General features: G+C 43.7%; 1 protein-coding gene across 2 annotated transcripts in view; it reads left to right on the top strand.

Annotated features, from left to right (window-relative positions):
* Positions 1-16,413, top strand: part of Ppp1r13b (protein phosphatase 1 regulatory subunit 13B) — a 77,892-nt gene that overhangs the window by 43,469 nt on the left and 18,010 nt on the right. For both annotated transcript variants that reach the window (XM_048362649.1, XM_048362648.1), the window contains exons 3-6: positions 3,621-3,740; positions 5,722-5,801; positions 14,937-15,038; positions 16,131-16,305. In XM_048362649.1, the coding sequence (XP_048218606.1) occupies positions 3,621-3,740; positions 5,722-5,801; positions 14,937-15,038; positions 16,131-16,305 (477 nt within the window). The remainder of the gene's footprint in view (positions 1-3,620; positions 3,741-5,721; positions 5,802-14,936; positions 15,039-16,130; positions 16,306-16,413) is intronic.

Raw genomic sequence — 16,413 nt, 5'->3', positions numbered from 1 at the left:
AAGTGGTAGAGCATTAGCCTTGAGCTGAAGAGCTCAGGGGCAGTGCCCAGGCCTAGAGTCCAAGCCCCACAACGGACAATCAATGTATGTATGTATGTATGTATGACCTCTCAAAAGACCTTACCTCCAAATACAGTCACATCATGATGTATCAGAGGTTAGCACTTAGACATATGAATTAAATGGGGACACAATTTAGCCTGTTAGTGTGTTAATTTGTCCAGTTTATTACCCTACTCTTTATAATTCTTTTCCCCAAGCAGGTGTCAGCTTCAGTGGAAATGAACAGTGTAGGTAGAGCCTACATTTTTTGTTAAATTTTCTCTTTGATTTTTTTTAACTTTATCCAATAATGCCTAAAATCTTACCAGTTTCCATTTTCCACGATACTAATGAGGTTACATATTTCATAATATTCCATAATATGTATAAGGTATTTTTTCCACTAAAATGATCTGGGCATAGTAGCTCTAGACTGTGATTCTAGCTACTCAGGAGACAGAGGTCTGGGCACTTTTAAATCAGGCCGGCCGGGGTGTGAAAGTTCACAAGACTCTTCCACCAGTAGTGTCATCCCAAGCTTCAGAGGCTGCAGAGTGACAAGGTGTGTTGACTCTTGCCTGTCACCCCAGTGACATCCCAGGGCAGCACAAATGGAGGATTCCAGTCCAAGCCAGCATAAGGAGAAAGTGAAACCCACTGCCAGTTTGGAGATAGAGTTGTCTAGAGTATATGAGGCCCTGGGTTACTTCTAACACTGCTAAAAACAAAACCCAAAGCTAAAAAATAAACCTAGTTTAAAAAAATTGCCTCAGAGTATCTGAGACAGACTACAGAAAAGGAAAAGGGAATGCACTATAAAAATTATAGCTGATGAGAGGCCAGCCATGTTTCCCCTTGCCTGATAATCCACAGTAGGCAGGTGGTCCAGACTGCAGAGGTAGCTACCCTTGTCCAGGGCCCACCTCCTTTGAATCTTACTTTCTCATCTTTTGGAGCATCGTCATCTCTCCACTTGCATGAGCGAAGCCATCTCACCAGCAACCCCAGGAGAAGAGAGGATGCTTTGGTTTCTGTCTCACTGGCCTGAATCTAATCCTTTGCTAAATTCTGGCTGCAGGGGAGACTGGAGGACAGTGTGTAACTGAACAGCCATATGCCAGGCTAGCACGAAGGGAAGAAGGGGTGACAGATGTTAGTGTACAATTAGAATTCTCTGTCACAGAGGGAGAAATGGCTTGTGGAAGAGGACAGTCAAGGGCAAGATACCCAAGACAGAACAATACATGTGGGAAGAGATGCACTAAGCTCTGATCTAAGTCCCTTATCAATAGGGCTTCATGTAAGTGAAAGGTCCGCCTGGAAAGCCTAAAGTTCTCTCTCCTGCCTGAACACCCTGTGGAGTTCTTTCATCTGTTACCTAATTAATTATAGTAAGTCTCCAAATCCTAGTCATCATCCTAGCCAAACAAAGACATTTTATTTTAGAGAAGAGGTCAGGTGATTTAGCCAAGGTTCTAGAGCTGTAATGGCAAAGCCAAGATAGTTACTGAAGTCCACTGGATTTCACCATTGCTGGAATCTCCAGGAGGTAACACTGCATCTTGGCAAAGCTATCAGGAAAGTAGGAGAGGCTGTGGGACAATGATTCCAACACTAGAAGCACTTCAGGAAGTGAACGAGGCCTAAGAGGCAAGGATAGGCTTAGCACAAGTTAGCAGGTGAATCTTAGAAGCAGCATCTGATTAAACTCACCTCTTTTTTTTGGGGGGGGGGGTGTCATGGGGCTTGAACTCTGGACCTGGGTGCTGTCCCTGAGCCCTTTAGCGCAAGGCTAGCGCTCTACCACTGAGCCACAGCGCCACTTGTGGTTTTCTGGTGGTTAATTGGAGATAAGAGTCTCACTGACTTTCCTGCCCAGGCTGGCTTTGAACAGGAATCCTCAGATCTCAGCCTCCTGAGTAGCTAGGATTACAGGCGTGAGCCACTGGCATCCGGCTAACCTACCACTTTTGAATGTGAGAGAGTGGAAGTTCAGAGTCTCTTCTGGGACTAAATCATCCCTAGCAGGTGAATCTTAGAATTGTGAGGAATGGGATGGGAATGGGGCTTAGCGGTAGGGTGCTTGCCTAGCACGCATGAAGCCTTGGGGTTGATTCCGCAGTGCCACATAAACAAAAAAAGCTGGAAGTGGTCCTGTGGCTCAAGGGGTAGAGTGCCAAGCTTGAGCAAAAGAAGCTCAAGGGCAGAGCCCAGACCCCTGAGTTCAAGCCCCAGGATTGGCCAAAAAAAAATTTTTTTTGAGGAATATTGCCAGATGCTCAGATATGAAGAGGATCTTGACCTCATTGTGATCAATGCAGGCATCTTGTCCAACCCCACCCAGAACAGGAGCTCTTCCTCAGTATCCCTGAAGGTTGCCAGTCATTGCCAACTCAAGCTCAGTGCTGGGGCAGAGAACCTCACCACCTCTCCAGCCAGGGTCTCTGGAAGAACATTCTGGACAGCCTATTGGTTTGTTGGTGGTGGTTCTTTATATATATATTGCTTGCTTCTTAAGCTTTCAAATTAATTTACTAAGATTCATTGTTGTAAAAATATGATGTGCAGTAATAAATCAGGACACAAGTCATTGTATTCCTAACAAGTCAGGAAAAGAAAATATTACACCTCCTTAGTAAATCATGACCAACTCAACTATTTATTAAAGAGACCAAATGACCATTTTGTACACATACATCAGGATTGAATGTCTAACTGTGAAATGACAGTACTATCATCTTAATAAAAGGTCACAGTAATTTTGTCCAGATGACAGCATGTGAACTTGTAATGAAAACATTTTTGAAATATAAATATATATAAACAAAAGTGAAAAAAATTATAGCCAAGCACTGGGGGTGCCATGCCTGTAATCCTAGCTACTTAGTAAGCTGAGATCTGAGGATCATGGTTCAAAGCCAGCCCAGGCAGGGAAAAACCTTGATACTCTTATCTCCAGTTACATATCAACAGAGCCAGAAGTGGAAGTATGGCTCCAGTGGTAGAATGTTAATGAGAAGAAGAAAAAAATGTCAGGTGTAGGTGGCTCGCGCCTGTAATCCTAGCTGCTCAGGAGGCTGAGATCTGAGGATCTCAGTTGGTTAATTTTATTTTTATTTTTTGGTGTTTAATTGGAGGTTAAGTGTCACAGAGGCTTTTCTGCCTGGGCTGGCTTCGAACCCTGATCCTCAGATCTCATTTTCTTGAGTAGCTAAGATTACAGGTATGAGCCATGGATAGTGAGCCTGTGATGAGTATCTTTAAAGGTATGTTTTTATTGTTCCTATTGAATGCTGCTAAATTACTTGTTTTTGTTTTCTTGAATCTGCCAGCCCTCCTGCCTCTCAGCACCACACCAGACCCAAAATTACTTTTATGCATACTTCTTTTATTTATATGTTGCCTAATTACTTCTTCCATTTATATTCCTACTTTTGTACATTAAAGTTAAAATTCAGTGCTTGGAATGTCCTTGAATTCTAATCTTACATACGTGTTTGTGCATAGTTGCATTTAGGTTTATTTTTGCTTTGGGCTGGGGCTCTTGTGTTCTGAGCAGTGTGTGGTCTCTTTCCTAGAGCGCCCCATACCCTTTGACCACATGATGTATGATCACCTGCAGAAGTGGGGGCCCCGCAGGGAAGAAGTGAAGTTTTTTCTCCGGCACGAAGACTCCCCAACGGAGAGCAGTGAACAAGGTAGATATGCTTTCTTCTCTGTTAGTTAACTTTTGCCATACAGACTAATTTAAGAAAACTTGGAATAAATGCTAAGGTAATTCACATATTTCTCCCCTTTACTCCAGGTAGTAAGAGGGAGAGGCCATTGCACGGGTTGACGTCTTTTATTGCAGGTTAGGGTTGTGTCATGACCTATAGGCATCAGCCCCATTTCCTTCCCTTGACCCTGCACTGGTTAGATAGACAAAGGGACTTACTGTGTAAAGGGATTGGTTGTTTTTGGAAACTACCAGATTTTTAAATACAAGTATGAAACCATTAGAAAAAGCTCTGGAAATGCCAAACATTTCCAGAGTGGGCCAGGCCTTTCAGAATAGCATTAAACCAAGAAATGCAAGAGTGCTGAATTATTCAAAATGAAACAAGAAAGTGTGTGAATGAACATAAACATCCTAACCAAAGTCAAAAGACTGTTTATGCTGGCCACTGGTGGCTCACGCCTGTAGTCATAGTTACTCAGAAGGCTGAGATCTGAGAATCTCAGTTCAAAGCCAGCCCAGGCAGGAAAGTCTGTGAGACTCTTAGCTGCAATTACCAACAGAAAACGGGAAGTTGTGCTGTGGCTCAAGGTGGTAGAGCATTAGCTTTGAGCTGAAGAGCTCGGGGACAGTGCCCAGGTTCAGAGTTCAATCCCCACAGCTGACAAAAAGAAAGAATAAGAATTTAATTTGGTCTGTAAACTGTTAGGTGTTATAGGTTTCATGAGCTTTTGAAAAACTTTTGCCTCTGTAATAGGACATTTTGGGCACTGCATTTTTTGCTATTTTTCCTTCCCCAACCAAGGATACCTTATACATGTTTATCTATCTTTGTTTTGTACCTAAAACGTAAGCTTTTTTTCTAACCTCCTAAGAACCAACTTATCCCTATCACCCTTGTTGAGAATGCATGGTTTAAGATGAAGTAGTGCATCCTTAATACAATTTTTTTCAAACTTTTCAAAGTAATAGGAAAAAAATAAAAAGAACAAAATATCTCCCTCCTTCCCTCTTTCCCTCCCTGCCTGCTTCCTTCCATCCTGCCATAGGTTAGATCCTTGGCCCTGTAGGTCATGTATTCTCCTGTGTAAAGCATGCCTGAGGATGGCTGTCACCATGACGCCAGCTGCACCCACCGCACCTCTGAGGTGGCTTTGTGTGCTGTGAAGTCCTCACCACACTGTCTCGTCTGAGAATATGACAGGATTAGGTGTTAAGGAATATGACGAGATAAACAGAAGCTATTTCCACATTAAATTGATGGCTTTTTTAAACAAAAGATTGAATTTGCTAGTGAAGGTCAGTTTCCTTTTTTTTTTTCATATTGGGCAACAACAAACTATTTTAATCTCTTCTAAAATGTAAAAGAGGGGCTGGGGATATGGCCTAGTGGCAAGAGTGCCTGCCTCACATACATGAGGCCCTGGGTTCAATTCCCCAGCACCACATATACAGAAAACGGCCAGAAGGGGCGCTGTGGCTCACGTGGCAGAGTGCTAGCCTTGAGCGGGAAGAAGCCAGGGACAGTGCTCAGGCCCGGAGTCCAAGCCCCAGGACTGGCCAAAAAAAAAAAAAAAAGTAAAAGACTTGATAGGAAAGAAGAAAATTCGAGACAAGTTCTCAGTAAATAGCTCAGGCTGGCCTCAAGAATCCTGACCCTCCTGCTTCAGCTTCCTGAGTGCTGGGGCTATAGACATACACCACCATGCCCATCACACAAAATAGTTACTTGTAGCTATGTTAAATACATAAGACGTAAAATTTACTGTCACTCCCATTTTTAAGTCAATTTCAAGAGGTAGAATATAAAAAGAAAAGATTTCAAAATTTTGGAAAATGAAAAACGTTTTTCAACTGTTTTCAGTTTTGAATTTCTCAGCCTGACATTTTGTGTTACAGTATTTGAATGAATGAAGAAATGGGAGAATTAGTGAGTAAGCTTGGTTCTTTCATTTCTTTAGGTGGCCGTCAGACCCAAGAGCAGAGAACTCAAAGAAGTATAATGAGTGTACCTGGAGAAAAACGCACTGAAAATGGTGGGGTAAGTGATGGTAAATGAACCAAGATGAATTTTAATTGCTTTTGAGGATCTAACAAGTCTGGACTATGACTTATTTGTAAAAAGTTATACGGAGCTGGGCACTGGTGACTCACGCCCGTAATCCAAGCTGCTCAGGAGGCTGAGATCTGAGGATCTCAGTTCAAAGCTAACTCAGGCAGAAAAGCCCGTGAGACTCTTATCTCCAAATAACCACCAGAAAACCTGAAGTGACACTGCGGCTCAAGTGGTAGAATGCTAGCTAGCCTTGAGCTGAAGAGCTCAGGGACAGTGCCCAGGCCCAGAGTTCAAGCCCCACGACTGACAAAAAAAAATTATTTGGAGGGATTGAATATCCTTATGCAAAATGCAAAATGGCCAGAAGTGTTTAAGTTTCCAGAACTTTTCAGATGTTGGAATGTTTGCTTGGACTTTACTGGTCAAGCATCTTAATCCAAAAATCAGATTGATGCTTGAAAAGACTTAGATTTGAGGATTAGGAAGGCTTGCCCCATATGTAAATCTGTCGCTCTCTCTCCCTCCCTCCTCTTACCCTTACCTCTACCCTCTCCTTCTATCTTCTCCCTCTCTCTTTTCCCCTCCCCCTCTAGTAGAATCTTTTTCTCTTTTCTTTTTTGGTACTGGGGATCAAACTGTTGTGCCAAGTCGCAAGACCACCACCAAAAAGACCACCGAGACTCAGACATTTCCGAAATGCAAAAGCAAGGCAAGGCTTTATTTAAGCGAGCTGCAACTCGGGCCTCGTCCTACCCACCGACACAGCGGAGGTTAGGAGGAAGCCCCGAGCTGTGCTTACACAGGGCTTATAAAGGCAAAGAACAAGGTTACAACAATCAGCTGTTCAAGCAAGCAAGATTAGGACACAGGTACAAATCTGATTGGCTCAAGGTTCGATTCTAAAATGGGGTTCACGTGGTAAAATGGGGCCTGACTTCAAAGTCTGGCACCTCAAAACCCAGGACGTTGCACTTGCCGGGCAAGCGCCCACTGAGCTACATCCCAGCCTCTCTAGTAGAATCTTGTCTAGTGGATTTCTTTTTTTTTTGCCAGTCTTAGGGCTTGGACTCAGGGCCTGAGCATTGTCCATGGCTTCTTTTTTGCTTAAGGCTAGCACTCTGCCACTTGCAGCTTTTTCTGTTTTTGTGGTGCTGAGGATTCGAACCCAGGGCTTCATGCATGCTAGGCAAGCATGCTATGATTAGGCAACATTCCCAGCCCTCTAATGGAATTTTGAGTGCTAAGATTTACAATGACCTGTATTTGAAGGCTGATGACATAACTGTATTAAATAGGCAGTGTGTTGAGGTGAGGTGAAGTGTTCCCCCCACTCCCTGCCCCGGGGCTTGAACCCAGGTCCTGGGTGCTGATCTGGAGCTTTTCTTTCTTTTTTTTTTCCCCTCAAGGCTATGGCTTTACTGTTTGAGAGACTGTGCCACTTCTGCCCTTTTTGTTGGTTAATTGGAGAGAAGAGTGTCATGAGCTTTCCTGCTGAGCTGGTTTCAAACTGTGATCCTCAGATCTCAGCCTCCTGAGTAGTTGGAATTATAGGCATGAGCCTCTGGCACCCTGCAGTGTGTGTGTATTTAGCTATACAGAGGGAACGCCCAAGGAAAGAATTCCAGTGGTATCATAAAGGGAGCTGGCTAGTTTGGATATGACAAGTCTGTAATCTTTTTTTTTCTTGATGAAGTTGTTTATGTTAGCAGGAAGATAATGTATTATTTTAAGAGCAACAAAACTAAAACCTGAATCAAAAGATTTAAATGTATGCGTGCTCTTTATATGAGCTTATAATTAGAGAAGATATGAGACCTAACCTAAAGGAATAGCTTTGTGCCAGCTGTAAGTATTACATCAAAGAGAGTTGCTGTATTTTATTGCTTACCGACCCACCTTTTAAGTCTAGTAGTAATGTGTTACTTTGTAGGGTACTTTTATTGTCTACCAAACATTGTTGTGTACTTTAAAGTAAAGATGTTAAAAAAAAAACATACTTTTCCAAAAAGGTTTTTGTGTATGTCCTGAATATAGAGTAATGACACACGAAGCTTCTGCCTATGGGCTAAGACAATTAAGAACACATCAAGGCGAGCTGCGAGGGAGAAGGGTGTGTGGGTTGGAAGAGAAGGACAGGATGCCAAGATGGTATGATTCATGCCCATTAGCAGCGGCTGAGGGAAGAGGATGAGGAAGTTCTGTTCTGGAAATTGCAGGTCAGGAAGTCAGGCTATTCCGTGTGGCAGCTTGACTTCTTGCTGTCGAGCTACACTTGTGTATTCTCATTGTACATTGCTATTTGGGGATCTCAGGTTCCATGATTTGCTAGGAAGATGCACAGGTATAATTTATCACAGAGGATAATACACAGCCCAGTGAGCAAGGGGAAAGGCATGTTCTGCTTAGGTGTTGTGGAAGCATTTTGTCCTGTTTGCTTAGCCAGCCTAAGATCAGTTTCTGCTTTACTCCTGTATGCCTACTCTGTTGCCAGTATAGGAGATCCTGCCTCCTGTGTTTTCTATATTTAGATCTATGATCTATTTTGAGTTCACTTTATGTATGGCCAGTAGGGATTTAGATTCATTCTTTCATTGTTTTTGGTCATGAGGCTTGAACTCGGGGCCTGAGTACTGTCCCTGAGCCTTTTTGCTCAAGAATAGCTAGCACTCTACCACTTTGAGAAAAACTACCACTTCCTGTTTTCTGGTGGTTAATTGGAGATGAGTCTTTCCTGCCTGGACTAGCTTTGAACTGCAGTCTTCAGATCTCAACCTCCTGAGTAGCTAGGATTACAGGTGTGAACCACCAGCTCCCAGCTTCAGATTCATTCTTTTACATGTAAAATATTCCTCTACTTAAGCACTATTTGATAACAAGACTGTTCTTTCCCCCATTGAATTGTCCTGACACCTTTATCAAATCAATTGACTATAAACATGTGGGGGGGAGGGATTGGAAGCATTGATTACTAATATGGTCACATTCATGCCTAAGACATGTCTGCGCTTGAGCAGAAACCTCAGAGACTGCTATACCAGCGTACTCTGTGCGCACAAGTATGTGTGTTCATATCAGCTCTGGAGCTTAAACTCGGGGGCTGGGTGCTCATGTACTCTACCCCTTGAAGCACAGCTCTACTTCTAACTTTTTGGTGATTAATTGGAGATAAGAGTCTTCATAAACTTTGCTGACCAGGCTGGCATTGAACCACAAATCTCAGATCTCAGCCTCCTGAGTAGCTGGGATTAATGGTGTCTGGCTGATATAGCTGTTTTTAATATCTACAAAAATCTGGTTCTAGTAGCCTGTTTTTCTAATATTCTTTACTTTGATAGCTTCCCAAGTCATGACTCATATACACAGAAAAATGAGAGATTTACATGGAGAATAAGCCTCCAAATTCTGGCGAATCATGGAGTAACTTATTTATTGAGAGTCCGATCCTAGTACATTTTCTTTACCTGCCAATCCTGGTGCTTGAACTTAGAGCCTGGGCACTGTCCCTGAGCTTCTTTTACTCAAGGCTAGCGCTCCACTACGTAAGCCACAGTGCCACTTGCAGCTTTTTCTATGTATGTGGTACTGAGAAGTTGAACCCAGGGCTTCATGCACGCTAGGCCTGGAATGGTAATCTACAGAAGTGTTTGCTTCCCATGTGGACTCACTGTGCAGACACAGGAAACGGTGCAGCCTGATTGGCTCCAGGGTGGCTGAGTGGCACAGTGAAGCGACTGCTTGCATAGTGTCCATGAGGTCTTCAGGACACCTGTACAGGAAGCAGTGGGCCACATGTGCCTTGGCAGTCAGTCTCAGCAGCAGCATGCATAGACCTGAAGTTTTCTGTCCCCCAGAGACTGAAGTCTGCTGACTACTGTGCATACGGGGGTGAGGGTGGTTCAGCCTCAGTGCACTGTGCGCACCGGATTCCAAACACCAGGGTGCGACTCGTGCTTTTTTTTTTTTTTTCAGGGAGCCTGAGCACTGTCCCTGGCTTCTTTTTGCTCAAGGCTAGTACTCTGCCACTTGAGCCACAGCGCCACTTCTGGCCATTTTCTGTATATGTGGTGCTGGGGAATTGAACCCAGGGCTTCATGTATACGAGGCAAGCACTCTTTGCCACTAGGCCATATCCCCAGTCCCGCGACTCGTGCATTCTGTGGCCACTATTATGGAGCTCTTTCCCAAATCATAAATACGTGACAATTACGAGGGGAAAAAGGAACGAAGAAATACTGTCTGTTGCAGTGATTGTGAAATTGCAATAGCTGGAATAACCCTTTATTAATGCTAAGATAACAATAGTCCTTTGGCCATTTTACTGTACTACCAGACTTTTTCTTTTTTGTAGAAGCAGATTTCTTTCAACTAGGAGCATCCATAACTCGGAAATTTAAAGCTCTTAGTTTTTAAGAGACTGGCTACTTAGTTCCCTTAAAATCTTTAGATAGAACAGAGGTTCCCAGTAAGACTAATGAACAAATATTGGTTCTGTTTTCCTAGAGCTGAGAACATGGTCAGGTACCCTAAAAGCTGAGGAAGACATGGTGCTGGAGGAGCAGGGATTGGAACTGACTTAAGACGTGGAAGAGCTTTAAGGGCGACGGAAGTGAAGGGTTTCTGAGGGCATATAGAAACAAAGGAGGAAGAAGTACTGAGGGAGTGATGGTATCCATGGTTACAACCAAAGTGTCATTGGAAGGGAGCTCTGCTGCTTTTATGAGCCACCTCTTGGCATGCTGCTTTGCCGCCCCCATACCTCCTTGCCCAGAGGAGATCACAGCCTCAGCACGAGGACTTGAAGAACATGTGGCTCAGTGCATAAGACCAGCCGACATGCCAGGAATGCTGCTCGTGCTGAAAGGGTGTACAGCATGTGCAGAGAAGGGCCTAGTGAAGGGCTGAGAACAGGTTCTGTCTTTGCTCTGCCCTGCACAAGCTATCTGTCTGTGTGTGGTTTTCCATCTGTAAAGCAGAAGTCCTGGGGTGGGTGCTGGTGGCTCCATCTGTAATCATAGCTGCTCAGGAGGCTAAAAAGGATTGCAGTTCAGAGCCAGCCCAGGCAAAAAAGTTTGCAAGAATCTAACCTAACCAGTAGCTGGGTATGGTGGTATGTGCCTGTTAGCCCAGCCTAGGCAATAGAATTTACAAGGCATTGTCTCAGCAGAAAACACTAGGGTGGGTGGTACATGGCTGTAGCATAAAATAGGAGAGCAGTGGTTCAGGTCAGTCTGGCAAAAAGCAAGGCCCTATCTCAAAAATAGGCAGAGTGAAAGAGCTGGGGTGTCACTGAAGCCTACCAGGTGTAAAAGCTTGAAGGCAAACCCCAGGCTGCCCTGCTAAAAGGAAACTGAACCAAATGCCGGTGGCTCACGCCTGCAATCCCAGCTGCTCAGGATTAGGGTTAAGATCATGGTTCAAAACCAGCCCGGGCAGAAAAGCCCTTGAGACTCTTCTGTACAATTAACCACCACAAGTGGAGCTGTAGCTCAAGTGATAGAGCACCAACCTTCAATTAAAAAGCCAAGCAAGAGCGTAAGACAGTTAAGTTCAAGAGCTGCCCCCTACACACACACACACACACACACACACGCACGCACACACGCATGCACTCATCATAGCTCCTGCTTGATAAGTGTGAAGCATGTAGTTCAGCCCATGGCCACAGAGGAGAGATATAACCCGTTGCACTCCTCTAGTTTACCTCTTCACATTTATTTCACACGCCTGACTCTTTCAGATAATAGGTCATTTCTTCCCTTAGGGTGTATTAGATATTTAATGGAGTAGTGGTGTTTTAGAATCTGGCAGGGATTTTAGTTTCCCCAAGAACAGCTGACAATGAGATACTTTTCTTTTTTTTTAATTTAATTTATTTATTAATTGAACACAAATTTTTTTTTTTTTTTTTTTTTTTTTTTTGCGCCAGTCCTGGGCCTTGGACTCAGGGCCTGAGCACTGTCCCTGGCTTCTTCCCGCTCAAGGCTAGCACTCTGCCGCTTGAGCCACAGCGCCGCTTCTGGCCGTTTTCTGTATATGTGGTGCTGGGGAATCGAACCTAGGGCCTCGTGTATCCGAGGCAGGCACTCTTGCCACTAGGCCATATCCCCAGCCCCTTGAACACAAATTTTTTGACAAGGTGTTGTGCAAAAAGGGTACAGTTACATAGTAGGGCAGTGTGTACATTTCTTGTGATATCTTACACCCTGTTTTTCTTTCCCTTCTCTAGGTCAGGTAGGCATATATACAATATACAATGTATCAAGAACATATACAGTAGCCACGTGGCCAAGCCCAAGAAAATTCGCCTAGGGCTTTAAATGTAATGTCGATGTTAGACCATATGTCGACAGTAGTCTTATATGAACGTACATACATAGCTTTTGAGCTATTGTATTCCACTGAGAGGTCGATTTTTGACCTTTATATGTTGAGTAGTTGTTTGGTTTTATTTACATACTATTGGGTCGCTGCCCCAATCCTGTGGGAAATACCATTTGACAAGCAGTTTTTGGTTTCACAGACCTGGTCTCTACTGTCTCTCTGTCTCCCTTTCTTGTTTGTTTGTTTGTTTGTTTTGCCAGTCCTGGGCTTTGGACTTAGGGTCTGAGCACTGTCCCTGGCTTCTTTTTGCGCAAGGCTAGTACTCTGCCGCTTGGGCCACAGCGCCACTTCTGGCCATTTTCTATATATGTGGCGCTGGGGAATCGAACCCAGGGCTTCATGTACACGAGGCGAACACTTTACCATTAGGCCATATTCCCAGTCCCCGTCTCCCTTTCTTAACAGTCATATATCAGGGAGATCATGCCCCTTTGTTTTCTGTGTTCTAGGCTTGTCTCGCTCAACATTATTTGTTCGAGTTCTGACCATTTCCCTGCGAATAACAATATTTCACCATTCTTAATCGCTATGTAGTATTCATTGTGTAGAGGTACCATATTTTTTGGATCCATTCATCTGTGGAGGGGCATCTGGGTTGTTTCCATATTTTGGCTATTGTGAATTGTGCCGCGATAAACATGGAAGTACAAATGTATTTTTGATATCTTGGGTTTTGCTGTTTAGGATAGATGCCTAGGAGTGGTATGGCTGGGTCATAGGGTAGGTCTATATTGAGCTTTTTGAGAAACCTCCATACTGTTCTCCAAAGTGGTTGTACTAATTTGCACTCCCACCAACAATGGAGAAGGGTTCCTCTTTCCCCGCACCCCCTCCAGCATTTGTTGTTGCCTGAGTTCAGAGTATAGGCCATTCTAACGGGGGTGAGGTGGTATCTCAGGGTTGTTTTTATTTGCATTTCCTTTACTACCAGGGATGTTGAACATTTCCTCATATGTTTCTTTGCCATTTTTATTTCTTCTCTTGTGAAGTCTCTCTTTAGCTCCTTTGCCCATTTCCTAATTGGTTTATTAGGCTTGGAGGGGCTTAGTTTTTTGAGTTCTCTGTAGATGACAGATATTAGGCCTTTGTCTGTTGCTGTGCTGGTAAAGATCCTTTCCCATATGGTTGGCTGTCTTTCTGTTTTGGTGGCTATGTCCTTAGCTGTGCAGAAACTTTTTAATTTGTAGTAGTCCCATTTGTCGAGTCTTTCCCCTATTTGTTGTGCCCCTGGGACTCTATTCAGGAAGTTCCTTCCTGTGCCTATAAGTTCTAGCGTCTTTCCTACTCTGTCCTTCAGTAGTTTCAAGGATTCAGGTCTGATATTGAGGTCCTTGATCCATTTAGAGTTGATCTTGGTAAATGGTGATAGGCTTGGGTCTACTTTGAGTTTTCTGCATATAGCTGCCCAGCACCAGTAGTTGAAGAGGCTATGTTTATTCCATTGTATGTCTTTAGCTCCTTTGTCGAATATCAGCTGACTGTAAGAGTGTGGTTTTATTTCTGGATCTTCAATTCTAATCCATTGGTCTTCAGGTCTGTTTTTATACCAATACCAGACTGTTTTTGTTATGATGGCCCTATAGTAGAGCTTGAAGTCTGGTATTGTGATACCTCCTGCACTGCTTTTTTTGCCTAGAATTGCTTTGGCTATTCTAGGTCTTCTGCTGTTCCGAGATACTTTTCTTGGTGATCACCTATACATCTACTTTTTTGGTTGTATGTTCTTAACTATTTAACATCCCTATTTGTTCAAATACCCCTATCTTCCAAACAAAAGAAAGTCAGTTATACTGCACATTTGTAATGTTCGCATAAATCCAAGCCCCTTATTAACTATAATGCCTCAGGTTTACACATGAGAAAAACTTACTTAGAAAGCTAGACAATGGCTCCAATGGTAGAGCACCTGTCAAGCAAGTGTAAGGCCCTAAGTTCAAACCTCAGTACTGTCAAAAACAAAGAAAGAAATGAAGTAAAAGGAAAGGTTTGGGCCTGGGAATGTGGCTTAGTGGTAGAGTACTTGCCTAGCATACACGAGGTCCTGGGTTCAATTCCTCAGCAACATATATAGAAAAAGCCAGAAGTGGCGCTGTGGCTAATGTGGTAGTACTTGCCTTGAACAAAAAGAAGCCAGGGGGCTGGGAATATGGCCTAGTGGCAAGAGTGCTCGCCTCATATACACAAAGCCCTGGATTTGATTCTTCAGCACCACATCTATGGAAAATGGCCAGAAGTGGTGCTGTGGCTCAAAAAAGTAGCAAGGGGCAGTGCTCAGGCCCTGAGTTCAAGCCCCAGGACTAGCGAAAGAAAAGAAAAGGCTTACTTAGAAAAAAATGAAAGCCTGTTTTTGTTTGATCCCTTTCCTTGCCTGCTCCACCTGTGTTGGGCCTCCCAGCAGTTAGAACGACAGGCTCATGCCACTATGTCCAGCTCTGTTGAGACAGTGTCTCACAAACTTCTCTGCCTGGGCTGGCCTTGAACCATAATCCCAGTCATCTTACTTTCCAAGGTCACTAGGGTTACAGGTGTGAGCCACCAGCCCCTAGCTGAAGCCTGTTACTTACACTTAATAAGTGATCCACCATTAGAAAATGTTCTTATGAGAAAATAACCTAATTTGTGTTCTTCTAAATTCTAGGGATCCTGTGTAAAATCCAGACATTTGTGACTTCTAACACTAGAGGAAGATGTCTGTCCTGATGAATGTACATACCAATGAGTGCTTTTTATTCCCTGTAGGTTGGTAATACCCGTGTTGAACTTACCCTCTCAGAGCTCCAAGACATGGCAGCCAGGCAACAGCAACAAATTGAAAATCAGCAGCAAATGTTGGTTGCCAAGGTAAGTTATAAGAGCACAGGAGCTGGGTGCCAGTGGCTCACGAGTGTAATCCTAACTACTCAGGAGGCTGAGATCTGGGGATTGAGGTTCAAAGCCAGCCCGGGCAGTAAAGTCTGTGAGACTCTTATCTCCAATTAACAACCAGAAAACCAGAAGTGGCGCTGTGGCTCAAGTGGTAGAGTGCTAGCCTTGAGCAAAAAGAAGGCAGGGACAGTGCTCAGGCCCTGAGTTCAAGCCCCAGGACTGGCAAAAAATAAAAATAAAAAAGGATGTTTAGTTCCTTCTCACTTTTTCTCTTGTCATGTAAAATCTGCTGATTAGTGCTCTTTTCATTTAGGAAGTTAAATAAGAAATGTTATTGACTGAATTAAGTCAGCTCAGAGACACAAAGGACTTGTGTTTTATCTTATAGGTATGACTAAATTATAAATGTGTATGTAAACATACAGAGTCCTATGCATTTGTACACAAATGTATTAAGTGTGGTATATAGATTGGAAGATTCCAATGGCGTAACTCCTTTGTAACTAAATGAATACCAGGAAGCAGGCACTTGTGGTGTCGGGAGGGGTGAGGTCAAGGGGAGGAGGGCTGGGAGAACGCAGTCATAATGTTCAACTTACATATGTGAAAATGGAGCCAGGTAACTTGAGGGAATGGGGAGGATTGTGAAGAGGATGACACTGATCAAGATGCATTGTACTCTTAAACTGACAAATTGAATGAAACACCCTTGTACAACTACTTAACGATAAGTTTTTTGAAAGAAATCTTGGAAGTGCTTTGTGGTGGGAGGAAGTGTGTTCCAACAGCAGGAAACAGAGCTGGCGGGGCTTGGCAGCTGTGCTCAGTGCAGAGGAGACTGTAGCTGTCGAGGTTCCCACGTAAGCTGGGTAGAGCAGATCAGTGTGGCAGCCAGGGTGATTTAAGCACCCCCAGACTTCATGCCACACCTACGTACATACGTAGGCCTTGTGTGGACCGATAGGTGCAAGGTTGTTCTAGTGTTCTTCAGGATTGGTTATAGTGTTTTACTGTACAAGGTAATTGTAAATTTCAATTTGAAAAGTTGTGGTTTTCCCTCTTTGTCAGGAACAGCGTTTGCATTTTCTAAAGCAACAGGAGCGACGCCAGCAACAAACTATTTCTGAAAACGAGAAGCTTCAGAAATTGAAAGAGCGAGTTGAAGCCCAGGAAAACAAGCTGAAGAAAATCCGTGCCATGAGGGGACAAGTGGACTACAGCAAAATTATGAATGGCAATCTGTGTACGTACCCCAAACCTCTGCGACCCTGTGCCCAGGCCTGCATGGCCGCAGTCCTGTCACCTAACAGTTACAAGCTCACGTGGCATTTTCCAACAGAAAATGCACTAA

Source organism: Perognathus longimembris, chromosome 14, assembly GCF_023159225.1.
Source record: "Perognathus longimembris pacificus isolate PPM17 chromosome 14, ASM2315922v1, whole genome shotgun sequence".
Taxonomy (NCBI): domain Eukaryota; kingdom Metazoa; phylum Chordata; class Mammalia; order Rodentia; family Heteromyidae; genus Perognathus; species Perognathus longimembris.
Note: the sequence above shows the minus strand (reverse complement) of the source record. Positions and strands in the feature narration are given on the sequence as shown.